At 37.3% G+C, this 25,679-nt stretch overlaps 1 protein-coding gene across 1 annotated transcript in view; it reads left to right on the top strand.

The window, feature by feature from the left end:
* The window catches only part of Cad87A (cadherin 87A), a 778,434-nt gene that overhangs the window by 320,029 nt on the left and 432,726 nt on the right, over positions 1-25,679 (top strand). The window contains exon 18 of the mRNA XM_090378948.1: positions 19,921-19,990. Coding sequence (XP_090235074.1) covers positions 19,921-19,990 — 70 coding nt within the window. The remainder of the gene's footprint in view (positions 1-19,920; positions 19,991-25,679) is intronic.

Here is a 25,679-nt window from a genome sequence, read left to right as displayed (position 1 = left end):
ATAGAAATATCATTCACATTCCCCATCAGAATTAACAAATTTAATGAGTTTGAGACAACTTTGCATTTTTTGAAATATAACTTTATTTTTCACTTCTTACTTCACCTACAGGTTTTATTTTGAAATACCATTATTATTATTATGACTTTTTTTTCTTCTTATGGCATTTTTCCACCCCATCACTGGTATGTATATGGCGGTTGGTTGCATCTGGTTACTATTATTATTATTATTATTATTACTGTTAGTTGATGAAGTTTCTGACTATTCCTACAGGTGTTCAGGATTGTGGCTTTCTGTAGTTCCAACTAAGTGTTTCTGGGAGGCCTATTACTGCTAGGATGGATTCTTATGGAGGCTCTTTATCACCATGTCAGTAGTTGACACGGTGATCAGAATGGTCATTTCTTGTTTTGTATGCCATATTCCTTTGATTTCCTCTCTTAGGTCTATGTACTTTCTGATCTTCAGAAAATCTGAGTTTCTTATGTGCTATCTGAAGGTTGCTTGTGGATAGGAAAGGACAGCTATCTACTGGATCACCACAATGTCAATGAAGTTGGTAGCCCTGTCTTCTTGTCGATGAGGGTTATGTTTGGTCTGTTGTGCAAAATTGTCTTGTCCATTATTATAGCAGTGTCCCAGTATAATATGTTTGGAGTTGCTAGTATGGCTTGCAGGTTGTACTTGAAATAAGGTACACTTTTTTTAACTAGTTTTTGATTATTATCCTGTCAGCCTGGTCATGTCTCTGAGTGTACTTCATCTGGGTGATCAACCTGCATCCTTCAGTGATGTTCTGGATTGTTTATAGGGCCATTTGGAATCATCAACATTTGGCATCTGTCAATCTTGGATCATGGTGTTGATTACCTGGTCTGGGATGGTGAGTATGAATCATTTAATCTCGGGAAAGAGCCTCCCACTTGCAAGCCATATTTTGGAAGCCATCTTGTCAATGCAATCTTGATGAAGTGTCATTGTAGCCAGTGCCAGTTTTACCATTAGGTGACCCTAGGCAACCACCTTGGGGCACCAGAACAATGGGGCACTTGTCCGTCAGATGAAACTGCCGTTCATTCTTCGGATTTCTGCCCCTGAGCTGCTCAGGCATGAAAGAAACCGAAAATTCCTAATTCGCTTATTTACCGGTCGATTTTTGCATTTTCTTTACTTTTGAATAGGACTGTACTGAATGCGCGTGCCATCCGCTGTGCTGCTACTGTTGTCATCCGGCTACAAGCGTGAGGCCTGTAGTATATCTACTCTCTTTTCCACGATCTTTTTGTATCAGTCAGTCTCATATTATTCGTGTTGTCTTGTGTTGATATCAAACAAATTGGTAGGTACCTATAAAAGTTCAGGTTCCAGTACTGATTTTTTTTAACGTAGAATATGTTGTATCGGAGGACCATCGACATATAGAATGGACTGTGCATCATGCGGTTTGTCCGCGGCTTAGATAAAGAGGGTAAAACTGTGGGGCACATACCACTCTTTTTTTTACGTCTTTTGATTGGTGCATATCGTATCCAGGGTCGCATATTATCAATGTACGGTACTGGAGAAGAGAGCGACATATGCTCCACTGTTTTACCCTTTTTATCTAAGCTGTGAACAGACCAAACCGCATGATGTGCAGTCCATTCTATATGTCGATGCGGAGGACCAACCTGGAAAATTCATTACGTTATGTTTTTCGCATTATATTTTTCTTTTTTATAATTGTCCATATCTAGTAACAGCATATATGCGGCGATGAGGTAGGCATATGCAATCTTCAATTAATATTTAAATTAAACAGTTCAAGTTTTTGATTGTGTAGATAGCAGATCTTCCCTTGCATGTAATCTGAAGTTATATTGCTTATATGCTAACTGCATACAGCGTGCGGCGTAAGACTTTTAAATTACTTAAAAATTGTCAAATTAATTTTTATCTGTCAAAATTTGTAAAAATCTTCTACAATATTGATTAACATAGTAACATATTTAATCAACTACACATCTTAATTATTATTACATTAATATAAACTTAACTTAAATATTTTAATATAAAAATAATTGTAAAAATAAAATAATACATACCGGGTCGCGGCCAGCTGATAGTGTAATCAGTAATCAGTTATATAAAATAATCTCAGTTCGAATCTCGCATCTGTTTAATTTTTTTAATTTTTGTTGATTCTCTATTATTTTACAATAATTATATCTCAAAAAATATTTTTTTACAGACCTTCAAGATGAATAAAAAAACCATCTGGTTACCAATATAGGCCGACCGGTCTAGCCAGGTGGGTAAAGTGCCTGCCTGGCAACCCAAAGGTCACGGGTTCAAATCCCGCCTCGGGCTTGGATCACAGTAAAATGCAAAAACCTTGGGAGGTGCATTATGGCTACAGAAGCTGATGCACCAACAACTAACAAAGAAAAAAAATATATATACCAATATAGAAAACGAAAAGCTGAAAAAGACGATGTTTTGAAAAAACAAGAAGATGCTCTCTTAAAATACTTATGTCAAGAAGATCGTCAAAAAGAAAACGTTGAAACTCTTAATACAATATCTAAGGAGACAGTGACCAAAACAACAACTGAAGAGGTGAAATCTTCATCAACTGTTCTGGATATTGTCGAGGTCGATTCCGAAGCTGAATATTCGGCAGGTGGTACTGTTGGTACTGAAGAAATCAATTTTCAAAATTTAAGTTATGATGATCCAGCAACATGGAGTAAAGTAAAGATTTTAAATGTTGATAAAATATATCAACTGTTAGTTGAACATGGACCAAAACAAATTTATAATTTCGACTTTCCAAAAGATAACAACAGTCGAAGATTTTCAACAACACACTATACTCGAAAGTTATTTAACGGCGAGACAATACAGTGTTCGTGGTTAATGTATTTGAAATCCACAGATTCTGCGTTTTGCTTTTGTTTCTTGTTATTTGATCATTGGAATATTAGCATTGCTGATTCTGGCTTAAAAAAACTGGAAAAATATTTCGTCAATTATAAATGCTCGTGAGAAAACCCAAAGGCATGTCGAAAATTATCATAAATGGAAAGAACTGGAGATAAGAATTAAAAAAACATACAACCATTGATGAACAGAACTTAAGAGTTATTAAAAAAGAAGAAAAACATTGGTTGCAAGTTCTAGAACAACTGTTTATATTAGTTCAAACATTGGCCGTACAGAATTTGTCTTTTCGAGGAACAAATGAAACATTATTTGCTCGTGGAAATGGAAATTTTTTGAAATTCGTTGAATTCTTAGCGAAATTTGACCTGATTATGAATGAACATTTGAGAAAAATAAAAGTTAAAGAAACATATCTGCATTATCTCAGAAAAGATGTGCAAAATGAAATAATAAAGATTATTTCTGATGCTGTGAAGAAAAATATTTTGGATTTTGTTATTTCTGTCGTCAGATACTTTTCTATTATTACAGACTGTACTCCTGATATTGCTCACACAGAGCAAATGAGTATAGTAATACGTTTTGTGGACACCACTAACAATAAAGTTTCCATAAATGAGCACTTTTTGGGATTTGTAGACGTACAAAGTACTACTGGAGAAAGTATGGCAAATGAAATAATATGTTTTTTTGAAAATTTATCTTTACCTATCCAGAATCTACAAGGTCAAGGATACGACAACGCCAGCAATATGAAAGGAGATATAAAAGGTGTGCAATGATGAATTTTAAATATAAATCTAAGAGCGACATACGTACCTTGCAGTTCGCATTCACTGAATTTAGCAGTGAATTGTACTGCTAATAGTTTAGAGGCCACTGTATTTTTCGATACAATACGTTGTTTGTATGTATATTTTTCTGGCGCGACTTGTCGACGGGAATACTTGAAAAAGCACATAACTAATTTTACTCTTAAACCAGTCTGTGACACATGATGAGAAAGTTGAATTGAGTCACTGAAACCTTTGAGATATAATTTGTCCGGTGTTTGCGATGCATTGGAAGAGATATCTCAAGATGATCGTTTGTCGGGGTTAAATGGTAATACTGTGAAAGTAGAAGCAAATGGACTTCATAAAAATATTATGAAATTTAAATTTATTGCATCTTTAATTATGTGGTATAATATACTTTTTGAAATAAATGTAACAAGTAAACAACTTCAAAATAAAAGCACTGATATGAGTAGTGCCATGAATTGTATAAATGACACAAAAAGATTCTTAATGAGGATTCGAAATGATGATGAGTTTGAAAAATTGTTGGTTGAAGCGAAAAAAGTTGCTGAGATTTTAGGTGTACCGCCTAATTTTGAAGAAGAACAAGAAACAGTTTGACTTAGAAATAAGAAGAAGCAATTTATGTACGAGCAAGAGGATCAACCTATTAGCGATTTTAAACAAAAATTTAAGATTGATTTTTATTTTTCAATCATTGACATTGTTATTGCAGCTGTGGATGATAAATTCAAACACATGTCTGTATTAAATGAAAATTTTGGTGTCCTTATAAATATATACGAATTGCAAAACATTTCTTCTGAAAAGCTGCTCCAAAAATGTTTAATTTTAGAAAGATATCTTATGTAATAATTCTCGAGATATCGATGGAACAGATTTAAGTAACAAATTGCAAGTAATAGCAAAATGAATTTCCGAAAACACTTCAGCAATTGATGTCTTCTCGTATACAGGGTGTTTCAGTTAAACGTTTCAGAACTTCTAAGAGGGGTAGGGTACATCCTGACAACTCGAAATCATATAGCAATGTGGGGTCGGAAATGCTTTCCTGAAGCGGTGTTGTACACAGAAGCACCATAAAGAAAAGAGACCGTAAGTGAGAAATCGTTTTAATAATACATGAAAAGAAGCAAAAGGTACATGGATTAAAGTAAGTGTTCGAAGTTTCTTCCACGGGCTACAATGCACGCCTCACATCTCCGACGCATGGACATCCGAACATTCTGGAATACTCCAGGCGAATTTCGAATTTCTTCGGCAGCTACTGCGATTCTTGCAACCAGCTCCTCAGCATTGTCAACAGGGGTGTCATAAACTAGCGATTTCATATGACCCCAGAAATAAAAATCAAGACATGATAGGTCGGGTGACCGAGCAGGCCAACGCACGGGACCACCACGTCCAATCCACTGTTGACCAAATGTGACATCCAGGTAGTTACGAACATCTCCGCTATAATGGGCAGGGGCTCCATCGTGTTGGAACCACATTGTCTGTTGCGTCGATGCAGAAATCTGTTCATCTCTCAAAAGTTGTGGCAATACTTGCTGCAGAAAGATCAAGTAGATAGGTCCGGTTAGACGACACGGTAACAGGTAAGGTCCGATGAGGTGATCTCCCATAATACCGGCCCATACATTGACCGAAAATCGAATCTGTGCTGCACGACGTCGTATTGCATGCGGGTTCTCGACCGCCCAGATATGGTCGTTATGCGTGTTGAAAATTCCTTCCCTTGTGAAGGATGCCTCATCGGAAAACAACACTTCGGCAGGAAAAAGGGGATTTGTAGCACATTTTCCAAGGTACTACTGTGCAAAAGCAATACGAGGTGCATAATCCTCCGGTTGCTGTGTCTGGACACGCTGCACGTGAAACGGATGCATGTCTTGTTCTCGAAGAATCCTCCAGACGCTGCAATGGGAAACCCCGACTGCGTTTGCTAGACTTCGTGTACTCGTTCTTGGATTCCCCTGTACATGCTGCAGCACATTCTGTTCGACGGCTGGAGTTCGTGCTGTTCTTACCCTGTCCCTGTCAGCTCTTTCAAATGAACCTCTCTCAGCTAACCTCTGGTGCAGTCTTGCAAAGAAATTATGACTGGGAATACGCCTCGTCGGATATCGTTCCGCGTACAAACGCTGTGCGGCTGGTCCACTACAATTTGCAGCCCCGTACGCCAAATGCATATCGGCTAACTCTGCGTTCGTGTAATCATCCATCCTACTAACTTGGCATTCTTGTGCGAAATTAAGATTCCCTGCACTAAAGCTCGGAATTTTCGATTCTGCCCATTGGTATATGATTTCGAGTTGTCAGGATGTGCCCTACCCCTCTTAGAAGTTCTGAAACGTTTAACTGAAACACCCTGTATATGTCAACATAAATTAGAAAACAGTGTTCCAAATTTATTTATTGTGTTGCGCATATTCGCAACTTTGCCAGTATCAGTAGCCAGTTCAGAAAGGAGTTTTTCAAAATTGAAATTTATAAAAGCATACACTCGATTTACCATGGCTCAAGAAAGAAAGGCTGACTGGTCTGGCAATAATATCAATTTAACACGAAATTGCAGTTAATCTTGACATTGATACATTAATTCAAACATTCGCAAGAGCAAAAGCACGAAAAACTAATTTCTCATAATAAATATTAAATTGCAATATGTATTTAACCTTAACTGTAAATGTATTATAAGTATGTTAATGAATTATTGATGTTTAAAATAAGAGTTAATGAAAATTATTGAAAAAACTTTTTTCTTTTTTTTGTGCAATTTTAATACTGTTTTGTTAATTTAAAAAAAATCAATAATATATTTTTTTATATCAAATTTGTTTATATTTGGCTATGTTATGTTTGTCTATGCATGTGAATATGTAAGTACATATTGATAAGGGGCGCATGAATTTTTATTTGCCTAGGGGCGCCAGGTACTCTTTCACCAGCCCTGATTGTAGTGTCTTTCATGGAGTGCCTTCTTCGCCCATCTTTCTATCTGTGAGAATAGGTTGTTCTTGCTGAGGTTGAGTGGTATGTGTGTGCCATTTGTCTGTCTTCCTTGTGGTTTGGTAAATTGGCGCTGTGTTTTCTTGAAAGTAAACCCTCAGGTTCTTAATTTCCTGTTGTTCAATGACGTCTATCAAACCCCTCTCTCTTCCTTCTTTCTGGGCTATGATAACATTCTTAATAGGCGACTTCAGGTGGTGTTGGCAGCTCTTGTTCATCATTATCTGGTTCAATCTCATAATCTACTCCAGCTCAGTGTTGGTCCAATGTATGATCCTGAAAGAGTATGTTGATACTAAGACTGGGTAGGTGTTTATAGCTGTGATCATGTTCCTGCCATTCAGCTTTATTTTTAGCAGGCTCTTCAGTCTCGGATGGTATTTCTCAGTCAGGTGGACCTTAATCTCCTTGTGTTCTAACTGTTGAGCATGCATAATCCCCAGATATTTGTAAGTCTCTCCCTCTGTTATGGCTTTACTCATTTCACTGTTCTTCAGCAGATTGGTTTCAACAGAATAGAATTCCCTGATGCAATCTGTGGTCTTGCATTTGTGTGGGCTAAATTGCATCCTGATGTCAGTGCTGAACTTTTAGTGATCTGAAGTAGCTGTTGGAGTTGATTTTCTTTTGCCACATAGTTTGATGTCATCCATGTACATCAGGTGAGAGAGGGTGTACAGAGTCTTCCTCTCTTCTTTAAGGTATGCTCTTGCTGTTTTTGAGCATGGCAGACACGGGGTGAGGGCTAGACAGAACTATAGTGGCTCAGGGCATCTCCCTGGAAGATTCCTGTTTTAATGGGGATCAGTCTGATTGTGATGTTCTTGATCTTGGTGGTAGTACTCCAATTCACCACTTTTGCTTCTAGGAAGTCTGTTAGCGTTGGGCTGACTTTGTAGATCTTCAGTGTCTCTGTCAGCCAGCTATGAGGTATAGAGACGAAGGGCTTGCAGTAGTCGATGTAGGCTGAATAGGTTGCAGTGCTTCATGCAGGCTTGTTCCATAATTTCTATATCAGTGATTAATTGTTCTTTGCATCCTTTGCTCATCTGTTTACATCCCTTCTGCTCCTTGGTCAGGATTTTTGATGTGAAAACAGCTATGGCAGCACTAGAGTAAAATCGATTGGTAACAAAATTTTCTTACAGTAATGGAAATGACGCAATTGATTTGTTAACAAAATTTTTTTATGGAAATGCTGTTATCACTTCCTATTAGGTGACGTTACTTCCTAAATGGTGCTAACGATGCTAACACAGTCACTAACATTGATTCGGTAGAGTAAGTTCATAATAAGATATGGAAAATGACATCACTTCCTAAATGATGCCAGTTCAGTCACTAGTGTTGATTTGGTAGAGTAAGCAGTGGATAGTAATATTATGCAAGAATAAAAACAGAATATTATTCAAGAAAGTGGGTAGTAATATTATGCAAGAATAAAAAATATTATGCAAGAAAGTGGGTAGTAATATTATGCAAAAATTAAATGCAGACTTTAATAAAATCTGATTCTCAAGATTTTGATCAATATCAACCCGCTAAGTAGCTTAAGTAAATAAGTAAGTTTCAATCAAACCGTTCAAAAATTTAAATGGTTTTACTCTAGTGCCACCATAAATGTTTTCACATAAAATAAAACATCTTTCATGTGTACAGGGTACACAAGCTGCTTTTTTTTTAACATTGTTAGGAGATTAGGCTATACTTTTTTGGGGTTTGTGATATCTTTTTCCTTAACTTTCAGATTGGTGATTCCTTGAGACTCTGGGATTGTTTCACAAAGCCTAATCATATATGTGAACTGCTGCATTACGTGCCTGCATGTATGTGTTGTATGTGTGTGCACTGCTCCACTTTGCTATATCCCTGGGGTTCTCTACCTCATCAACTATTTTACTCTCTCTCTCTCTCTCAGGGTTACTTGGAAATTTCTTTTGGCTGGTGCAACATAAGCCTCAAGCTTCCTTGCACTATATGGCTAATAATAATGAAATAATAAATATTGTGCAGGATGTTCTTGTCCATTATTATGACACTGTCCCAGTGTGGTTTTGTATTATTATAAAAAAAAATCTCCTTTATGGGGTAAACCCCCCCCACCTCATGACAGGTATTGGTACCAAGTGCATGGGGTGGTTTGTTATGTTCGGTTACTATTATTATTGTTATTATTTCACAATAGTGATATATCACTATTGTGAAATATCTTTTTGGTCTTGGCACAGTCAAGTGGTATTGGTCTAAATTTATTAGTTATTGGCTTTTAAAAAACATTGATTATATTTGCCTCTTACTTAATATTTTTCAAAAAGGTTTTACACTTATTTCTTCCACTTTCCTTCCATTTTTACTTCTGCTTTCATTTCTTTACTTCTTAGCTCATTTCCAGCTTTTTATATATATATATATATATATATACAAATTTGTATATATATATATATATATATATATATATTACTTCTTGTTGTTGCATATTGTTTAATATAGCAGCTACTTATGTTCATGGTGTTCCTTGTTTTGTGTTTGTTTTTTTTTTTTTTTCATTCCTCAAACTTATTTTTACAGTTTTATAATGTGCTGAAAAGTATCAACACAAAGGTTCCTAAGAAAGGAAAGACACCTTTCTTTTATTTATAAGCTGTCTGTACTAATTACTAATCTACTTCTGCTTGATCAATAGGTTATATGGCTCCTACCTCCCTGTGGTGAAGCACGAAACCTGGGAGGTAAAGCTCTCGCTCCCCAAGGCTAAAAGGAGCAAATATGAGTGATCCAAATATCACAACCATGGATCCCAAAGATCCAAATTGAGTTGGAAAAATGAGGATCATTAGCATTAGTAGAGGCATTTGATGCAAGAAAGCAAGCTTATGCAGCATCAGCCAAAAAAAAAAAAAAAAAAAAAAACCACTTCCACTTCACCCCTCTGTTTGTTCGAAATACCTGTCCAGCTGAGCCTTAAACTTATTTAGGCTAAGAACTTTCCACGACAAGGGATGGAAGTCTGTTCCACCAACCAACCACCCGCTGGCTAAAGGCAAATTTCCGCACGTCTATCCTACATCTGTCTTTCCTCAATTTGAATTTATGCCCTCTCAGGTGATTATTCTGAGCGAGAGGAAGAATCCCATCAGCATTGAGCATGCTCAAACCATTCAAAGCTTATACACCTCTATCAGATCACCTCACTGGTGCCTAGTCTCCAGACACTGTAATTTGATAATAAGATGATTGTAACTAAGAGACAAAAAAAGGACATGACATTGCTTCGTGCACTTAGAGTTATAGTCCTTCATTCTGCAATGTTCTATTGCAGAATGAAGGACTTAAGAAAATTAGGAAAATTATCACCATTTGTCATCCAGAAATGTCTAGAAAATGTGGCCGGAACACCTAAAAATGTCAAGCAACTGAAATCAGGTGACATCCTAGTTGAGACAACAAATGCAAAACATGCAGCAATGCTGCTTCAAACGATTACTTTTGGTGGGATCCTGGTAAAGATTTCTCTCTCTCTCTCTCTCTCTCTCTCTCTCTCTCTCTCTCTCTCTCTCTCTCCCTCCCTCCCCATAATACCCTAAACAAATTGAAAGGGCAATTTCTGAATGGGACCTTATCAGCATCTCTGAAGAAGATATTAAAAATGAGCTGGAAGATCAGTGTGTTATAGCTGCGAGAAAGATTAAAGTAACTAGGGATGGGATACGTACCCAACCAAAAATCCCATACTGACCTTTAACACTCTCAAACCACCTGCATCAGTGAAGGCCGGATATCTGAATTGTAAAATCAGACCATACATTCCAAATCCTCTCACACTGCTTTAAATGCCAAAATGATAATTCACGAATGGCGTGCTGTAGAGTTTCTCTCTGTTCCAACTGTTGACCTCAAGAACACACCAATTAGAACTGTCCAGCCGAGCAACCAAAATGTCCAAACTGCAAGGGGGACCATTCTGCCTATTCCAAAAATGAATATTGGAAAAGAGAAAAGCAGATACAATGATATAAAGTAGAACATTGTGTCACATACCAATAAGCCAATAATTACATCCCAGTAAAAACATCAAGAGAAACTCACAAACACACCACTATTTGTACCTCTTGATGCAAAACACTCAGAAACAAAAACTCCATGAGAAGAATGTAATAATTAATCCCCAAGAATTTTTTAATTTTTTTCATTTCTTGGGGAGCGAGAAGAAGAAAGTGAGAATGTAATAATTACTTAACAAGTACAGGTCACTGTTGAAATAAAGCCGTGAATTAGGGTTGAATTTGAAAGTGTCTGCAATTCTGCCCAGATGCGATAGGAGGGAGTATATGATGAGAGCCTTGCCGATCAATTCGGCCCTGGAAAGATTGTGCAAGGTTCAAGGGGTAGAATTTTTTTCAGCCTGGACTACACTTGTTAACAGGAGAGACTGCATCTACAGGGATGGGATACACTTAAATAGAAAGGGTGCAAGAATATTTGCTGATGCTATTGAGGCAGTGTTAGGTGGGTTGGAAAACTGCTAGCTTGGGGGGGGGACAAAGACTAATAGATTAACAGTAGCCACTGTCAGAGGTGAAAGAGATTCTTGCACTGCTTCTATTGGAATGAGCAGAAGCCTGAAAAACAAGATGCAGGATATTTCAGAGACTGCTGGGAGTCACTGCAGTACAAGTAAACACATGGGTTGTGTTAGGATAGCTAAGAATAGAAATAGGTGCGTGTATACTTGCATGTACACCAATGCTAGGAGTTTAGTAAATAAATTTGATGAATTTGAGGTATTGCTCAAAACATCAAAGGCAGATATTGTTGGGATATCAGAGATGTGGTGTCACACAGATATAAGGAATGCAGAACTGGAATTTGGGGAGTACAACATCTACAGAAAGGATAGACTGGATAGGAAGGGAGGAGGGGTTATGCTATTAGTTAAGAAACACATAAAATCCAAGGAAGTGAAGCCAGTCGACATTGCTGGACAGAGCAGTGTCGAGAATTTGAGGGCTGGTCACTCACACACTAGCAAGGCTTTTGTGGATTTATTGGATGATTGTTTTCTACATCAGCATGTTCGGGAGGCAACTAGAGGGAGTAATACTGTTGATTTGATTATCAGTAGTGATTCTTCATGCATTAAGAATCTGCAGATAAATGAACCACTAGGTGGCAGTGATCACAGTGTGCTGAAGTGAGATTTACTCAAAGAGATAACTACCATTAGGGGTAAAGGGAAGGGTTATTGCTTTCGTAAAGGTGACTACGATGGACTGAGACAGTATTTAAATTCTATGCAGTGGGACCAACTGATGATGTTACCAACAGCAAATTCAAAATGGGAAGCATTCAAAGAACTTATCTTGGAAACTATTAGGCTTTACATACCAACTAAGAAATATTGTTCAAGGTTTAGGCCTAAATGGATGTCAGATGAACTAATGAGACATATGGCAGAGAAGAAAAATGCATAGGATACATACAAATTAACACGTGACACAGAAGCCTATGATAGATACAAGTTGATCTGTAACCAAGTTACAAAGAAGGTTAGGCAGGCGAAGGCAGATTATGAGAAATCTTTGGCAAGGGATGCAAAGAAAAACAGCACTTGATATTGATGGGTCAACTGTTGATGATCCTGCTCAGATAGCTAACAAACTAAATGAATATTTTGCATCGACATTCACACATGAGGAGTTATTCAGCGAGGGGAATGCCAGAGGTGTATTCAACTCTGGCAGTAAGCCAGAGAATCTTGTAATAACTGATAGTAAAGTGGAGGAGAAATTGTTGAAGATAAACACAAGAAAGGCACCTGGGGTGGATGTGATCTATCCAGTTATATTAAAGGAGGCATCAAAGGAAATAAGCAAACCCTTAGCCATAATTATGAGAGCTTCCTTGGACTCAGGGGAGGTACCCACAGATTGGAGATGTGCAAATGTGACACCAATTCACAAAGGAGGATCAAAGGCTGACACAAGTAATTATAGACCTGTGAGTTTAACTTCTGTTCCAGGAAAATTAATGGAGGCATTGGTTAAAGAAGCACTACAGGATCATCTAGACAAGACTTCAGTTATAGCTCAGACACAGCATGGTTTTGTTAAGGGGAAGTCGTGCCTGACCAATTTGATTGGATACTATGATGCAGTCACAAAAGAACTGGATGCAGGGAATAACTTTGCTATTATATACTTGGATCTTAGAATGGCTTTGGTACTATTGCACATGGAAGATTGCTGCACAAATTGGAGCAGTGTGGCATTGGAGGCAAATTGTTGCTATGGATAAAGGGGTTGTTGAGGGGGAGAAGACAGAGTGGTAATCAATGGACACTGCTCCTCGTGGACTATTGTTATTAGTGGAGTCCCTCAGGGTTCAGTGTTGGATCCATTATTGTTTTCTGTATTTATAAATTTTATTGATGATGGTATATCAAGCTTACTGTCCAAGTTTGCAGATGATACGAAGGTTGGCAGGGTTGTCAAGGACACTACTGACACTATACTGCTGCAACAGGATCTGGAAAGGTTGAGCAGATGGGCTGAGAGGTGGCAAATGAAGTTTAACATTGACAAATGTAAATGGGAAACAGCAACCCCAGAGCAACATATCAGCTCTGTGGTACTACACTGACAGTGGTAGAGAATGAAAGGGACCTGGGGGTGGTTGTGCAGGTAGATATGAAGTTCTCTGAGCAGTGCAGACAGGCTGTAAGAGTAGCTCATGGTGTATTCGCAATGATATACAGGTGACCCCCACTTAATGCTGATAATGCTTTCTGGAAAAACAGAGTGCAAAGTGAATCCGCGCTAAGCGAGTACCACATTCCCATAAGGTAACATGTATTTGTGAGTTGTGGTCGGTGCCATAGGATATTTCCTAATCAATAATAAACGGTAGTGAAAAGATGCACAAATGTTGGTCAAAATATTTAATATTCAAATATTTGTACATATAAAGTATTCTGTATTACATACGTATATAATTATATGGTAACTACTTACGTATCAAAATTAAACTTAAAATTCTAATTAAAATCATGAATTTAATTGATCTAAATTGATTTAATTTAATTGATGAATTTAATTATGAAAAATGTGTTGATTTTGGGTTGAACTTTGGCCCTCTTCCAAATAAACTAAAAGGGGTATTAATTTTAAATCCCCCGCAGTTTAATTACCACCCAACAATAAAGTCAACTGATCCTTTGCCGCTTTGAAACCTCACATGTTTTTTTCTTCTTTCAATATGAAACCTCTTTTAGGCATTCGTTTCCACAAAAGTCCTGCTTCATCTATGTTATAAACTTGTTGAGAAGTATAACCCACAATACCCCTCTTCAATAATTTTAACACTTTCTTTTTTGAAAGTTTCGGCTCCTTGATCTGCACTTGCGGCTTCTCGCTGGATTTTAAATCTATTCAACCAGCCCTTACTAGTTTTAAATGGTTTCAATTTTTTTTTTTTTTTTTTTAAGTGAGTTTTCTTCAGATCATCATATAGGCTAATCTCTCTCTCTTTTTTATTATTTATAATATTTAACTTAACTGAATTCTGCACTGGATATTATCTTCAATAAAATTAGTTAGTCTTTCCATTTCAATCCTAATTGCCAGCCTAGCCCTAGTTGCTTGCAGTGGAACAGCTATCTTTCCCTCTGCTAAAATTAATTCTTTATTTTTTTTCATAATTCTTCTTACAGTTAAACTTGCAAGTCCTAAATTTTGGCACACATCCACTTGTCTTTGACCGGAATCGATTCGCTTCAGAACGTCTCATTTGATTTTCAAATTCAGTCTTTTTCCTTACATTTATAATCTTCGTATTGCACTCAGATGTTGTTGCTTTTTCGTTCTTATCAGCCATTATTAACTCTTCGAAAATGTAACTGCATTGGTTGCATTAATTATGATACAATGTTCAAGTAAACTGTCCGTTTCGCACGATGCCTAATACGGTACTGAGTGATCACTAGACTTCGGATAAATGCATATAACGCAAATATTACAAGCACTATACATGATCATTTATTAAAATGTTGATCTCTGAACTACGTAACAAGTCACTGTACTACAATTAAATCAGCGCGCGAGAGAATTTCACTGAGCTTGGGAATATTTCTCAGGTCGGTGTAGGAAACGTTTTAACCGTATTTTTCTATTCATTTTCAAGCTATCGACTCCATCAAATGAAACAATTTTCGTTAAATATGCCAAAAATGCAATCTGTAAAAGAGCGTTATAGTCAGATATGGGTTATAATATAAGAACAGCGTTATAGCGAATCAGCGTAAAGTGAACCGCGTTATAACGGGGGCCTGCTGTATAGGAATTTTTCTAGCAGGGATAAGGAGGTGATTATTCCCTTGTATAAGGCAATGGTCAGGCCACACCTAGAGTACCGTATACAGGTCTGGAGGCCTCATTTCAAGAAGGATGTAGAGATGCTGGAACAAGTACAGAGAAGGGCAACAAGATTAGTGAATGGAACAAAGGGGTGCTCTTACGAAGAAAGGCTTAAGTTTTGCAAATTACAGTGTCTGGAGACTAGGCACCAGTGTGGTGACCTGAGAGAGGTGTATAAAGCCTTGAATGGTTTGAGCATGTTCAATGCTGATGGGATTCTTCCTCTTGCTCAGAATAATCACCTGAGAGGGCATAAATTGAAACATAAGTTTAAGGCTCAGCTGGACAGGTATTTCGAACGAACAGAGGGGTGAAGTGGATGTGTTTTTTTTTTTTTTTTTTGGCTGATGCTGCATAAGCTTGCTTTCTTGCATCAAATGCCTCTACTAATGCTAATGCTAATGTAATATCATAAGCCAGAAGTCAGCTGAACAAACGGAGACAGAAGTGACCAGTGAAGCAGCAGACGTTCTAGAAATTTTTGCAGATGAAAATATGAATACTGGTAAACCATATTTTCCAAAAGAAAAACCTAAGTTTGAAAAGTTTAAAACACTGTCTAGAAAATAGTCTAAAACCTTCTCCAAAACCAAACAATGAAAGCCATTATCCAATGGAACTGCAGAGGATTCTACACTGATATATAATCTGATTGAACAGCATGTCCCATTGTGTCTTTGCCTACAAGAAATTGTCTTTGCCCAATTGTGTCTTTGCCTCTCATACCTCAAAACTCTACCACAATAATTAACTCTATCACATATCAAAAGAGAGGGCACTGACTCTCTTTAAAAATTACAGCTGTGAATTACAGGCTCCGAAAAAGCGATAAGTGTTTGCCATTTTATTTATCTAATTGTTATTTTATATTGAACTTTATAAGTAGCCATATAGTTCTAGATACTGTGGTTATTTTTATTTTTAATTTAGATGAGAGTTTTTGTAGATTACTACTTAATATACGTAAAACCATTGTTTCATTCGAATCTTGCAGCCACTCTTTTTGTATAGAGTGATAGGCAATTCAAATGTTTAATTACTACCTAGTAACTAGGTAGCTCTAACATAAACTTATATAGCATAATTCGCATCCCTGCATTTAGTATTCTGTTAGATAGTGTAGTATTGGCAATTTAATTAATTAAATTTATTGATCTTATTAATTTAAAATATCATGCCCCAGACTAGGGCAGAAAAGCAACGGCACAAAGTGGCAGGCGTACTGTGACTCGGGGGAGAACTGAGAGGGGCGATTCTCCAACGCATTAAAGCCTAAAAAAATGTGCAACTTGTGAAATGTTTGCCGAACGCTCTGGAACAGAACATGATCTAGCCAAGGAGGATGTCTTTGTGTGTGCCAGGTGCAGAGAGTGTCTAGAAATTAGGCGTCAGCTTAGTGTTCTGATGGGCGTCTATGAGAGCTTGAGGTGTAGGGTAGATGCTCTCAAAGAAATTAATATGACAGGCCCGTCAAGCTCTCAGCTGCCCAACTCAATGCCAGAGCTCACTCCTGGGCATCAGGCAATACAGCAGCAACCTCCAAGGCAGAATGCGCTGGTCCCACAGGAGTTAGTTATCATCAGTGATACTATTGTCAGGGAGATGAGGAATATATTGTGTAAAAAGGATAGATGGAATAGGACCAAGGTATGTCTGCCAGGGGCAAAAGTTGATGACGTAAAGCATATATCATCTTTTAAGGACACAAAGGGCGATATTGTTGTACAGTTGGCACCAATGACATTAAGAGTAGGAGATCTGCAGATACATAACAAGTACAAGTCAACGTTGCAAAAAAGTCTTGCATTAGGGTTAAATTTGAAAGTGTCTGCAATTCTGCCCAGACACGATAGGAGGGAGTACATGATGAGAGCCTTGTCAATCAATTCGGCCCTGGAGGAAATGTGCAAGGCTCAAGGGGTAAAATTTTTTTCAGCCTGGTCTGTGCTTGTTAACAGCAGAGACTGCTTCTACAGGGATGGGATACACTTAAATAGAAACGGTGCAAGAATATTTGCTGATGCTATCAAGGCAGTGTTAGGGGGGTCGGAAAATGGATAGCTAGTGGGGGGGGATTCACAGACTAAAAGGTTAAAAGTAGCTGCAGGCAGAGATGAAGGTGATTCTTGCACTACTTCTATTAGAATAAGCAGTGGTGTGGAGCAAGGGGTGTTAGGGATTTCAGGAACTGATGGCAGTCATCATGAAACAGGTCGGTATATGGGATGGGTTAGGGTAACTAATAATGAGAATAGGTACATGTATACTTGCATGTATACCAATGCTAGAAGTACAGTAAATATATTTGATGAATTTGAAATATTGGTCAAGACATCAAAGGTGGATATTGTTGGGATAGCAGAGACATGGTGTCACGCAGATATATAAGGAATGCAGTACTGGAATTTGGGGAGTACAATGTGTACAGAAAAGATAGACAGGATAGGAAGGGAGAAGGTGTTATGCTGTTAATTAAGAAAAACAAAATCAAAAGTGCATCCAGTTGATATAGATGAACAGTGCACTGTTGAGTCAGTTTGGTTTGACATAAGCACTGTGAAAGCAAAAATAAAAGCAGGAGTGTGTTATAGGCCTAATAACTCGAAAGAGTGCAATTAACGATTGTACAGAGAAATAGAGCAGGCTAGTAAATCAGAATGCCTTATAATGGGGGATTTTAACTTCCCAGATAGAAAGTGGGAAGCATTCAAGGAACTCATGGGTTGGTCACTCGCATACTAGTAAGACTTTTGTGGATTTATTGGATGATTGTTTTTTGCAGCAGCATGTTCAAGAGGCGACCAGAGAGGGTAATACTCTTGATCTGGTTATCAGCAGTGATCATTTGTGTATTAAGAATTTGCAGATAAAGGAACCATGAGGTGGCCGTTATCACAGTATACTGATGTTGGATTTACTTAAAGATATAATTACCATTGGGGGTAAAGGAAGGGGTTTTTGCTTCCGTAAAGGTGACTATAATGGTCTCAGGCAGTTTTTTAAATTCTGTACAGTGGGACCAACTGATGATGTTACCAACAGCAAATTCTAAGTGGGAAGCTACTAAATGTTTCATACCTATTAAGAAATATTGTTCAAAGTTTAGGCCTAAATGGTTGTCATATGAACTAATGAGTCATGGCAGAGAAGAAAAATGCTTGGGATGCATATAAATTATCGGGAGACGCAGAAGCCTATGATATATATAAGGTAGTCTGTAATCAAGTCACAAAGGAGGTTAGGCAGGCGAAAGCAGATTATGAGAAATCTTTGGCAAGGGATGCAAAGAAGGATTTCTTTACTTATATAAGCTCTAAAATGAAGGGGATGAATCTGATTGGTCCACTTGATATCGATGGTTTGACTGTTGATGATCCTGCTCAGATAGCAAACAAACTGAATGAGTATTTTGCATCTACATTCACACATGAGGAGTTATTAAGGTTTGAAAATTCCACAAGGTTATCAAATTGTAACAAGATGCGTAATGATTTTGTAATAACTGAGAACAAAGTGGAGGAGAAATTGTTGAAGTTAAACATAAGAAAGGCACCTGGGGTGGCTGGGATCTATCCAGTTATATTAAAGGAGGCGGTAACGAAAGTATGCAAACCCTTAGCCGTAATTATCAGAGCATCCTTGGACTCAGGGGAGTCCAAGGATGGACTGAAGATGTGCAAATGTGTTCCCAAATCACAAAGGGGGGGATCGAAGGGTGACACGAGTAATTACAGACCAGTTAGTTTAACTTCTGTTACGGGTAAAATAATGGAGTCACTGGTTAAAGATGCATTGCAGGATCATCTAGACAAGACTGCAGCAATAAGTCAAGCACAGCATGGGTTTGTTAAGGGGAAGTCTTGTCGGACAAATTTGATTGGTTATTATGATGTGGTTGCAAAGGAACTGGATGCAAAAAATAATTTTGATATCATATACTTGGATTTCAGGAAAGCTTTTGACACTTTTGACTTTTGCAGAATGGTATTAAGGGTAAGTTTCTACAATGGATAAAAGGACGGTTGAATGGGAGAAGACAGAGGGTGGTAATCAATGGGTGCTGCTCTTAGTGGACTAATGTTATTAGTGGAGTCCCACAGGGTTCAGTGTTGGGTCAAAAAAAAAACCCTGATCTTTCTGCATCCTCCATATTTGGTGGTCACGTGCTTGAACCCCGGTCTAATCAAGAAGTATGTGCTATGCAGTGCTGCTCCTGCCCACCTGGCTACGGAGGCACCAGTTTCATCTTTCTTACACATGGTCCAAGCCTCACTCCACATAAGTAATGGTCTTTTTGTTCCTTGTAATTCTGTCTTTCTGTTGTTCGCAACGATTGGTCCTTGAGGCTTGTCACAGACATTCTCTCGGGTATGACAAGATGGGGCTTGCTATCTGGGAGTCTAAAATGCTGATGGAACTGATATTCAGGTGATACTTGAATCAAGTGGACTAAATTTTGGTGACATCCAATCATTTTGCAACAGCCAAATCCTCTGCTTGCACCTTCAAATTGGGGAGACTGTTATTAACCCTGGGTGTGACCATCCACGTGTAAGAGCAACTAGATTGGCTAGTACTGTTAACTATGTGGAGCATCTTAAAAGATATGGACTTTTGAGCCTGATACCAGAATTATTACTAAATATGATATGGAATGAAACCCATCACTCCGATATTAATATGGTATTATGTTGTTTACAGTGAGAATAGTTCACATTGTGACCTTTAAAATGTATATTTCTAATAATATGTAACATATATAATTTCAGGATTATACTGACTGTTCAGGCAAGTGATGGAAAAGGAGCAACAACAACAACAGTAAAAATTACTGTCAGGGTAAGTAATGTTTTCTGTAATGTTAGTCATAACATGCAGTGATATTTATGTTTTCATATTAAGATTATATGTTGGACTAGGAAGAAGTTAAGACCTATATCATTAATTTTTTATTATCATAATCATCCTAAACATTCTGAGATCTGTTACCCATTCGAGACTTAGGGTAATACTAGATGAGTGCTTAAAGTGCGGCGTTCCAACTCCCAGTTTTACAGTAAAGGCATGCAAACTAGACAGGTGCTTCGAATGCCGCAGTGGACGATGTTAGCTAGCGTTGAACGCCTGCCAATGCCTTTGGAGACGTTGCAAGCATGAACGCCTTGGTGTTTGAATAACCTGAGGAGACCTTCTCCCTGTGCATGGAGGTGGTTGGCCTTATTTGGTTTGTTTATAAACAAACCTTACAATTAAACACTTTGCCTCCCTTGTACAACACACCATTAAGAGACTACTCCAAGAAAGAAATAAAGGCAAAGTGTTTTATTATAATTGGAAAATAAATGTTTCCGAACTGGGATGAACTGTGTAATGATTAGAAATATCAGAAAGCTCAGTTCTGAACCTTATATTTATTGTAAATATTACTTCTATTTTAGTACTGTTTCATTAGTTAACAAAATACAGTTAGTAAATAAACGAAATTCACTTGCAGAGACAATTTATTGTTAGACTTCTCTGGTTATCTGTGTCCGGAATCACGATGTATATAATTTAAGTTAATAAAGAACCTTATTATTATTAAATAAGATGAAAACAGTAATCGGAGAACTGCTGAGGGATATCCACTGCAACAGTACAACTAATGTTGGCGTTAACAAAAAAGAATCGCTTGAGGTCTCTTTCTTCTTCCAAAATAAATTTTTGAACTTTTTGTTTCAAACGTAACTTTGGGGTCTTTCAGTATCTGAAATAATTTTACCCACCCCCTCCTCCTCCTCCTCTCTCTCTCTCTCTCTCTCTGTCTCTCTCTCTCTCTCTCTTTTGAGAAGTATTATGAAAGCAATGAAAGGAAGCAGTAAGCCACAAAGTACAGTGTCATTGCCAGCATGATACAAGAAACTGTTTCTTGGAAAAAAGACATGACTGAAAGAATTGCAACAGATTGTTTTTGAAAAACGAAAAGATCGTATTTCGTTTCTTCAATGTGTATTGCATCTACTAACACAAAATCAAGGAAATTCATCTGTTGGAAGCTGCACTGGAAACAGGGCGCATCCGTAGCCAGGTGGGAAGGAGCAGCAGTGCGTAGCACACGCTTCTTGATTAGACCGGGGTTCGAGCCCGTCACCACCAAATACGGAGCATGCGGAAAGGTCAGGGAATGACCACCGCACAGAGCAATATGGCCTTAGTTGCTAATGCTCCAAATATCAACAATCAACAACTGGAAACAGCATAAACTGGTGTAAAACTGATAGCACTACAATGTGCATTTTATAAAAAAAAAAAAAAAAAGTTGTTTTATTGTAATTGTTTTTTGGGAGCACATTTTCTGGATGTATATTTGATCTTATAACGAAATTTCAAGAAAATATTTCTATTGATAGCTACATTACAAACTTTGAAAACTGGTGTCTTTGCTTGGGCATTCGTAAAATCAAACAACACTAATTCTTTATTGCACGGAAAGTAATCCGTTACAGTGTGGTTAGTGGAGAATCTTTTCTGCTTCAAATGGATGGAAAGTACTTGTCAATATTCCATCTGGAAATAATGTAATGGTGGGAAGACAGTAACATAGATGTTTTATTTTGAGAAGTCCCATGCAGTAAAATCTAACAGGAAGTTACCTTTATGTTACTAAAAGTAATCCTGTAAGATACCTTAATCTCTGAATAAGAATAGCGGGTAGAAATAAAGTAATTTTACAACGAAAGAAAACAACATTTCAGAAATATTTCAGTTAGTGGGAGTTAGCCTGTCAGTATAGCACATAAAGCATAGATGTAAACATTGATATTGATGTATTGATTTCCACATCACAATATTAAATTTTACGATTTTTTCACTAATTAACATTAGAAATTCATCAAAACTCTGTATCGACATTCTGTAAAATAAAAAAAACTTCTCGGGAGACTTCCTGTGTGGTTCGAATATAATATAAAACTGTCCTGTTTTTAACTGGGAATAGAAAAATTGAGTTGCTGGTGATATCCAATGAAACTCTAGAAGCACCCTGTCTAGTTTGAAACAATCTGACATTAGGAGTGCTAAGTGTAGCTTGCTGTTTTGGAGGCATTTGCGATGCCAGCTGATGCTCACACTTCAAGTGCTTGTCTAGTATAGCCCTTACAGGTTAACTTCATTATTTTGAAACAGAATGGTTCAAAATTTCATAACATGAATTTGAATGTGTTTAAATAATCTTATATTTCATTTTAATGCCCAAAATTTCAAAACTATTATTAGTAATGCTGAATTCCCATATATATCAATATTCCCAAATAAATATATATAATTAGAAAATTTTCATATATAATGAAAAAAATGAGATTCAATAAATAAAAATAAAAAAGAATAAAAAAATAAAAAAACTATAACACATACTGTGGTGTAGTATGTGCTATCATTTTTAGACAAAGTATTTCTCTGACCGGGCAGTTTAATTTTATGGATTGAATGGCAATTAGTATACTGAAACCTACATACTTTACTCACCTGAACCCTAGCATTCAAAAAAACAAAAACTAAAGAAATAGTTAATGCCAATTTTAATATAATTCTATTGTGAATATGTTACAATTACTGTGACACATTCACATGTAATCTCATATATATAACATTTAACAAATATATATAACAAACTAACATTTTAACCTGAACCTCACTAGAACTCTGCTTTTCTCAAGGAAAGATCAATAAAATTCTACATCCTTCTATAAACCTCAAGCCTTTCAAGTAATATGAAATCAGCAGTCCCCTTTATATCATTGAAGGCTATTATTATATGCCTATTTATCCGTTTAAAGAAAGTGGAAGGTCAGATCATTAATGAGTAGTGTGAGAATAGTGAGCTTTTTAGAATTTCACTTTTTTTTTTTGTCTCACAAAATATGAGTGCATTTTATAGTCTGGAAATATGTTTATTCTTACTCTGATTTTTCTTCATAACACCAGAATAATTCAATATTATGACGCAACCCATATTAATTGAGTTGCATCATCATTGGGTTGTTAATTATGATTTCAAAATCTATGTTCTGCTTAACCAAGAGCATAACTCCCCCATCTGTCCTTTCTGCACAACCATGAAAGCTTGATTGACATAATAGGCCTGATGTAGCCGAGCGGTCAGGAGCATGAGTGCAATAGCACATGCTCTTTGAGTGGACCAGGGTTCAAGCCTGTGACTACTAAATACGATTAAAATTTGTATTGATTGATTTATTGTAAACTCCGCTGCCTGGTGGTCATGCCAGAGTATAAACAAACATCAACATTTGTCACTCATTTGTAGGGATCTGTGATCAGTTACTATCAACAACTAAATTTTTAAAGTGCTCTTCAGTTGAGGCATCAGTTTCCTGATCTCTGGCAAATCGAGTAAGGTTTTTTTCTCCATGAGTAATTCTATATTTTTAACACACATAACTTGCATATTGGCCTGTGATCACTTACTTTTTCAAACAAAGTAAACTGTCTGACAGTTCTGCTCCTGTTAAAAATAACAATTCACTTTCAATATGGCAAGTAAACATACTCAATGTGTTGAAATTCTGCATTCGCTGAGTCAAAACATATCATATAGAAGCTCTACAATAAAGAATTTCTGCTTATATCTCTTATTACACTATTATTCTATGTATTGCAACAACCAGCAGTTTTCTAACCCACTTAATGCTGACTTGATAGCATAGCAATTTTTTTAAAAATATTACTATGTTTCGTAGTTGGCACGTGCCATTGAACATTAAACACTAGAAGGCCAATGGAGGGGACACCTTCATGTTGGTGTGCATATATACACACACACACACTCTCTCTCTCAGTGATCACTGAATTATGACCACCCCATTCATAATGGACTATGCCACATAGCTTTCAGTATAAAATGCCATACAGCTTTGTATGAAGTGCATTGGTAATTTGTATCCGGTCATTCAAGTCTAAGTGATAAAGTAGTAGTTATAGGACATACTGAGTTTCAAAAGGGCATGATTGTGAAAGCTCCTACAATCATGCCCACAATTGAGTGCTTCTATATCAAAAATGGCATATCTTGTTTGTTACTCATTGCCCATTGTGGTTAAGGTGTACAAAGAATAGTGCCAAACTACCGACAGAACTGTAATGGCATTATGCAAGGTGAATGTTTGTGGTGAACAAAGGGTGCAGCACATTGTACCGGCCCAACAGCGGGTAACTGCGTGACAGTTGACATCGCATTACAATATGGGGAATGCAAGAACAATATCCCAAATGATGATGCACTGCACACTCAGACGTATGGAGTTCCACACCAGATGACTGAAAAGATACCCTCTCCTCACCTCTAATCATCATCTACAGCAAATATTGTGGTGTCAACATGCTCGTTGGACACTAGAGAACTGGAAATGAGTGTGCTGGTCAGATGAGTCCAAATACCTGATGCAACATGCTGATGGACACCTTCATGTGTGGTGCAAGTAACAAGAGTCCATGGACTCATTATGCATGGTGCCCAACATCCAGACAGGTGGCGGTTGTTTGTTTAATATAGAGCACGTTTTGCTGGTAAGAACTAGGACCCCTGGTGCATATAGACCAATGTTTCACGGATAAGGTGTATGGAAGCTTTTAGGAGACCATGTGCACCCTGTCACGTTGCTTTTTTCCACCCCACACAAATGGGATCTTCTAAGAAAGTAATCTGCTGTGTCAACTGGTCTGCACAGTGCATGATTTCTGTTATTTGAAATTATGTCAGAAATGTTAGGCTTGGCAGAACATCGAGATTGGAACTGAGGCCACATAAATTATTGAAATGAATGTTAAAAATTTTGGGGAGTTTAGATTTTTTTGGCAGATAAGTTTGTCTAGTTTGTTTGCATATTCACAATGTCTTCAGTAGGTATATAAAAGTAGATGGGGGGAATGTATGTATAAGTGGCATTTTTGTATATGGTAACAGACAGGAAGAATATATCTCAGCTTGTTGACATAATGTGGCCTCAACAGTACATCCTGCATAAACACTACTTGGATACTTTCCAGTTAGAAGGTGTGCAGAGTCCATATCAATTATTGCAAGGTTATACAATAATTGATATGGATGCCTCCTAACATGTTACCATTAGGCATGGCCCAACAAATTGCCTTGTGGCCAGTCTGCAAAGACCATTTTAGATCTCTACCCCTAGAAATGTAAGAAATGTTGTATCTTACTATGATGCCCATCACAACCTCAAAAGACTATCATTTTGTACTGCTTGGTTGAAGAGATGCTCTGGGGCTAAGCTCTGTCAGCCCCATCTCTTCTACAATGGGTTTCACCAACTCAAGCCTCTAATAAGCAAAGATATCATCGAAGTTTGGTCCACTTGAGTCACTTGTCATGTGAATATCAATGTTTTAGACTTTCAGATAACAAGTGCAGTTTATCATATCTGACACAATGTCTGTGACAGCCTCAACAATCAAAGCAGGCAAAATTTTAAATTTGGTCATTATGAACCAAATTTAAAAGGGAACAGAAACATTA

The sequence above is a fragment of the Mastigoproctus giganteus genome, chromosome 8 (genome assembly GCF_048544385.1).
Source record: "Mastigoproctus giganteus isolate SK-2022 chromosome 8, ASM4854438v1, whole genome shotgun sequence".
NCBI lineage: Eukaryota > Metazoa > Arthropoda > Arachnida > Uropygi > Thelyphonidae > Mastigoproctus > Mastigoproctus giganteus.
This window is presented reverse-complemented; position numbering and strand designations above follow the sequence as displayed.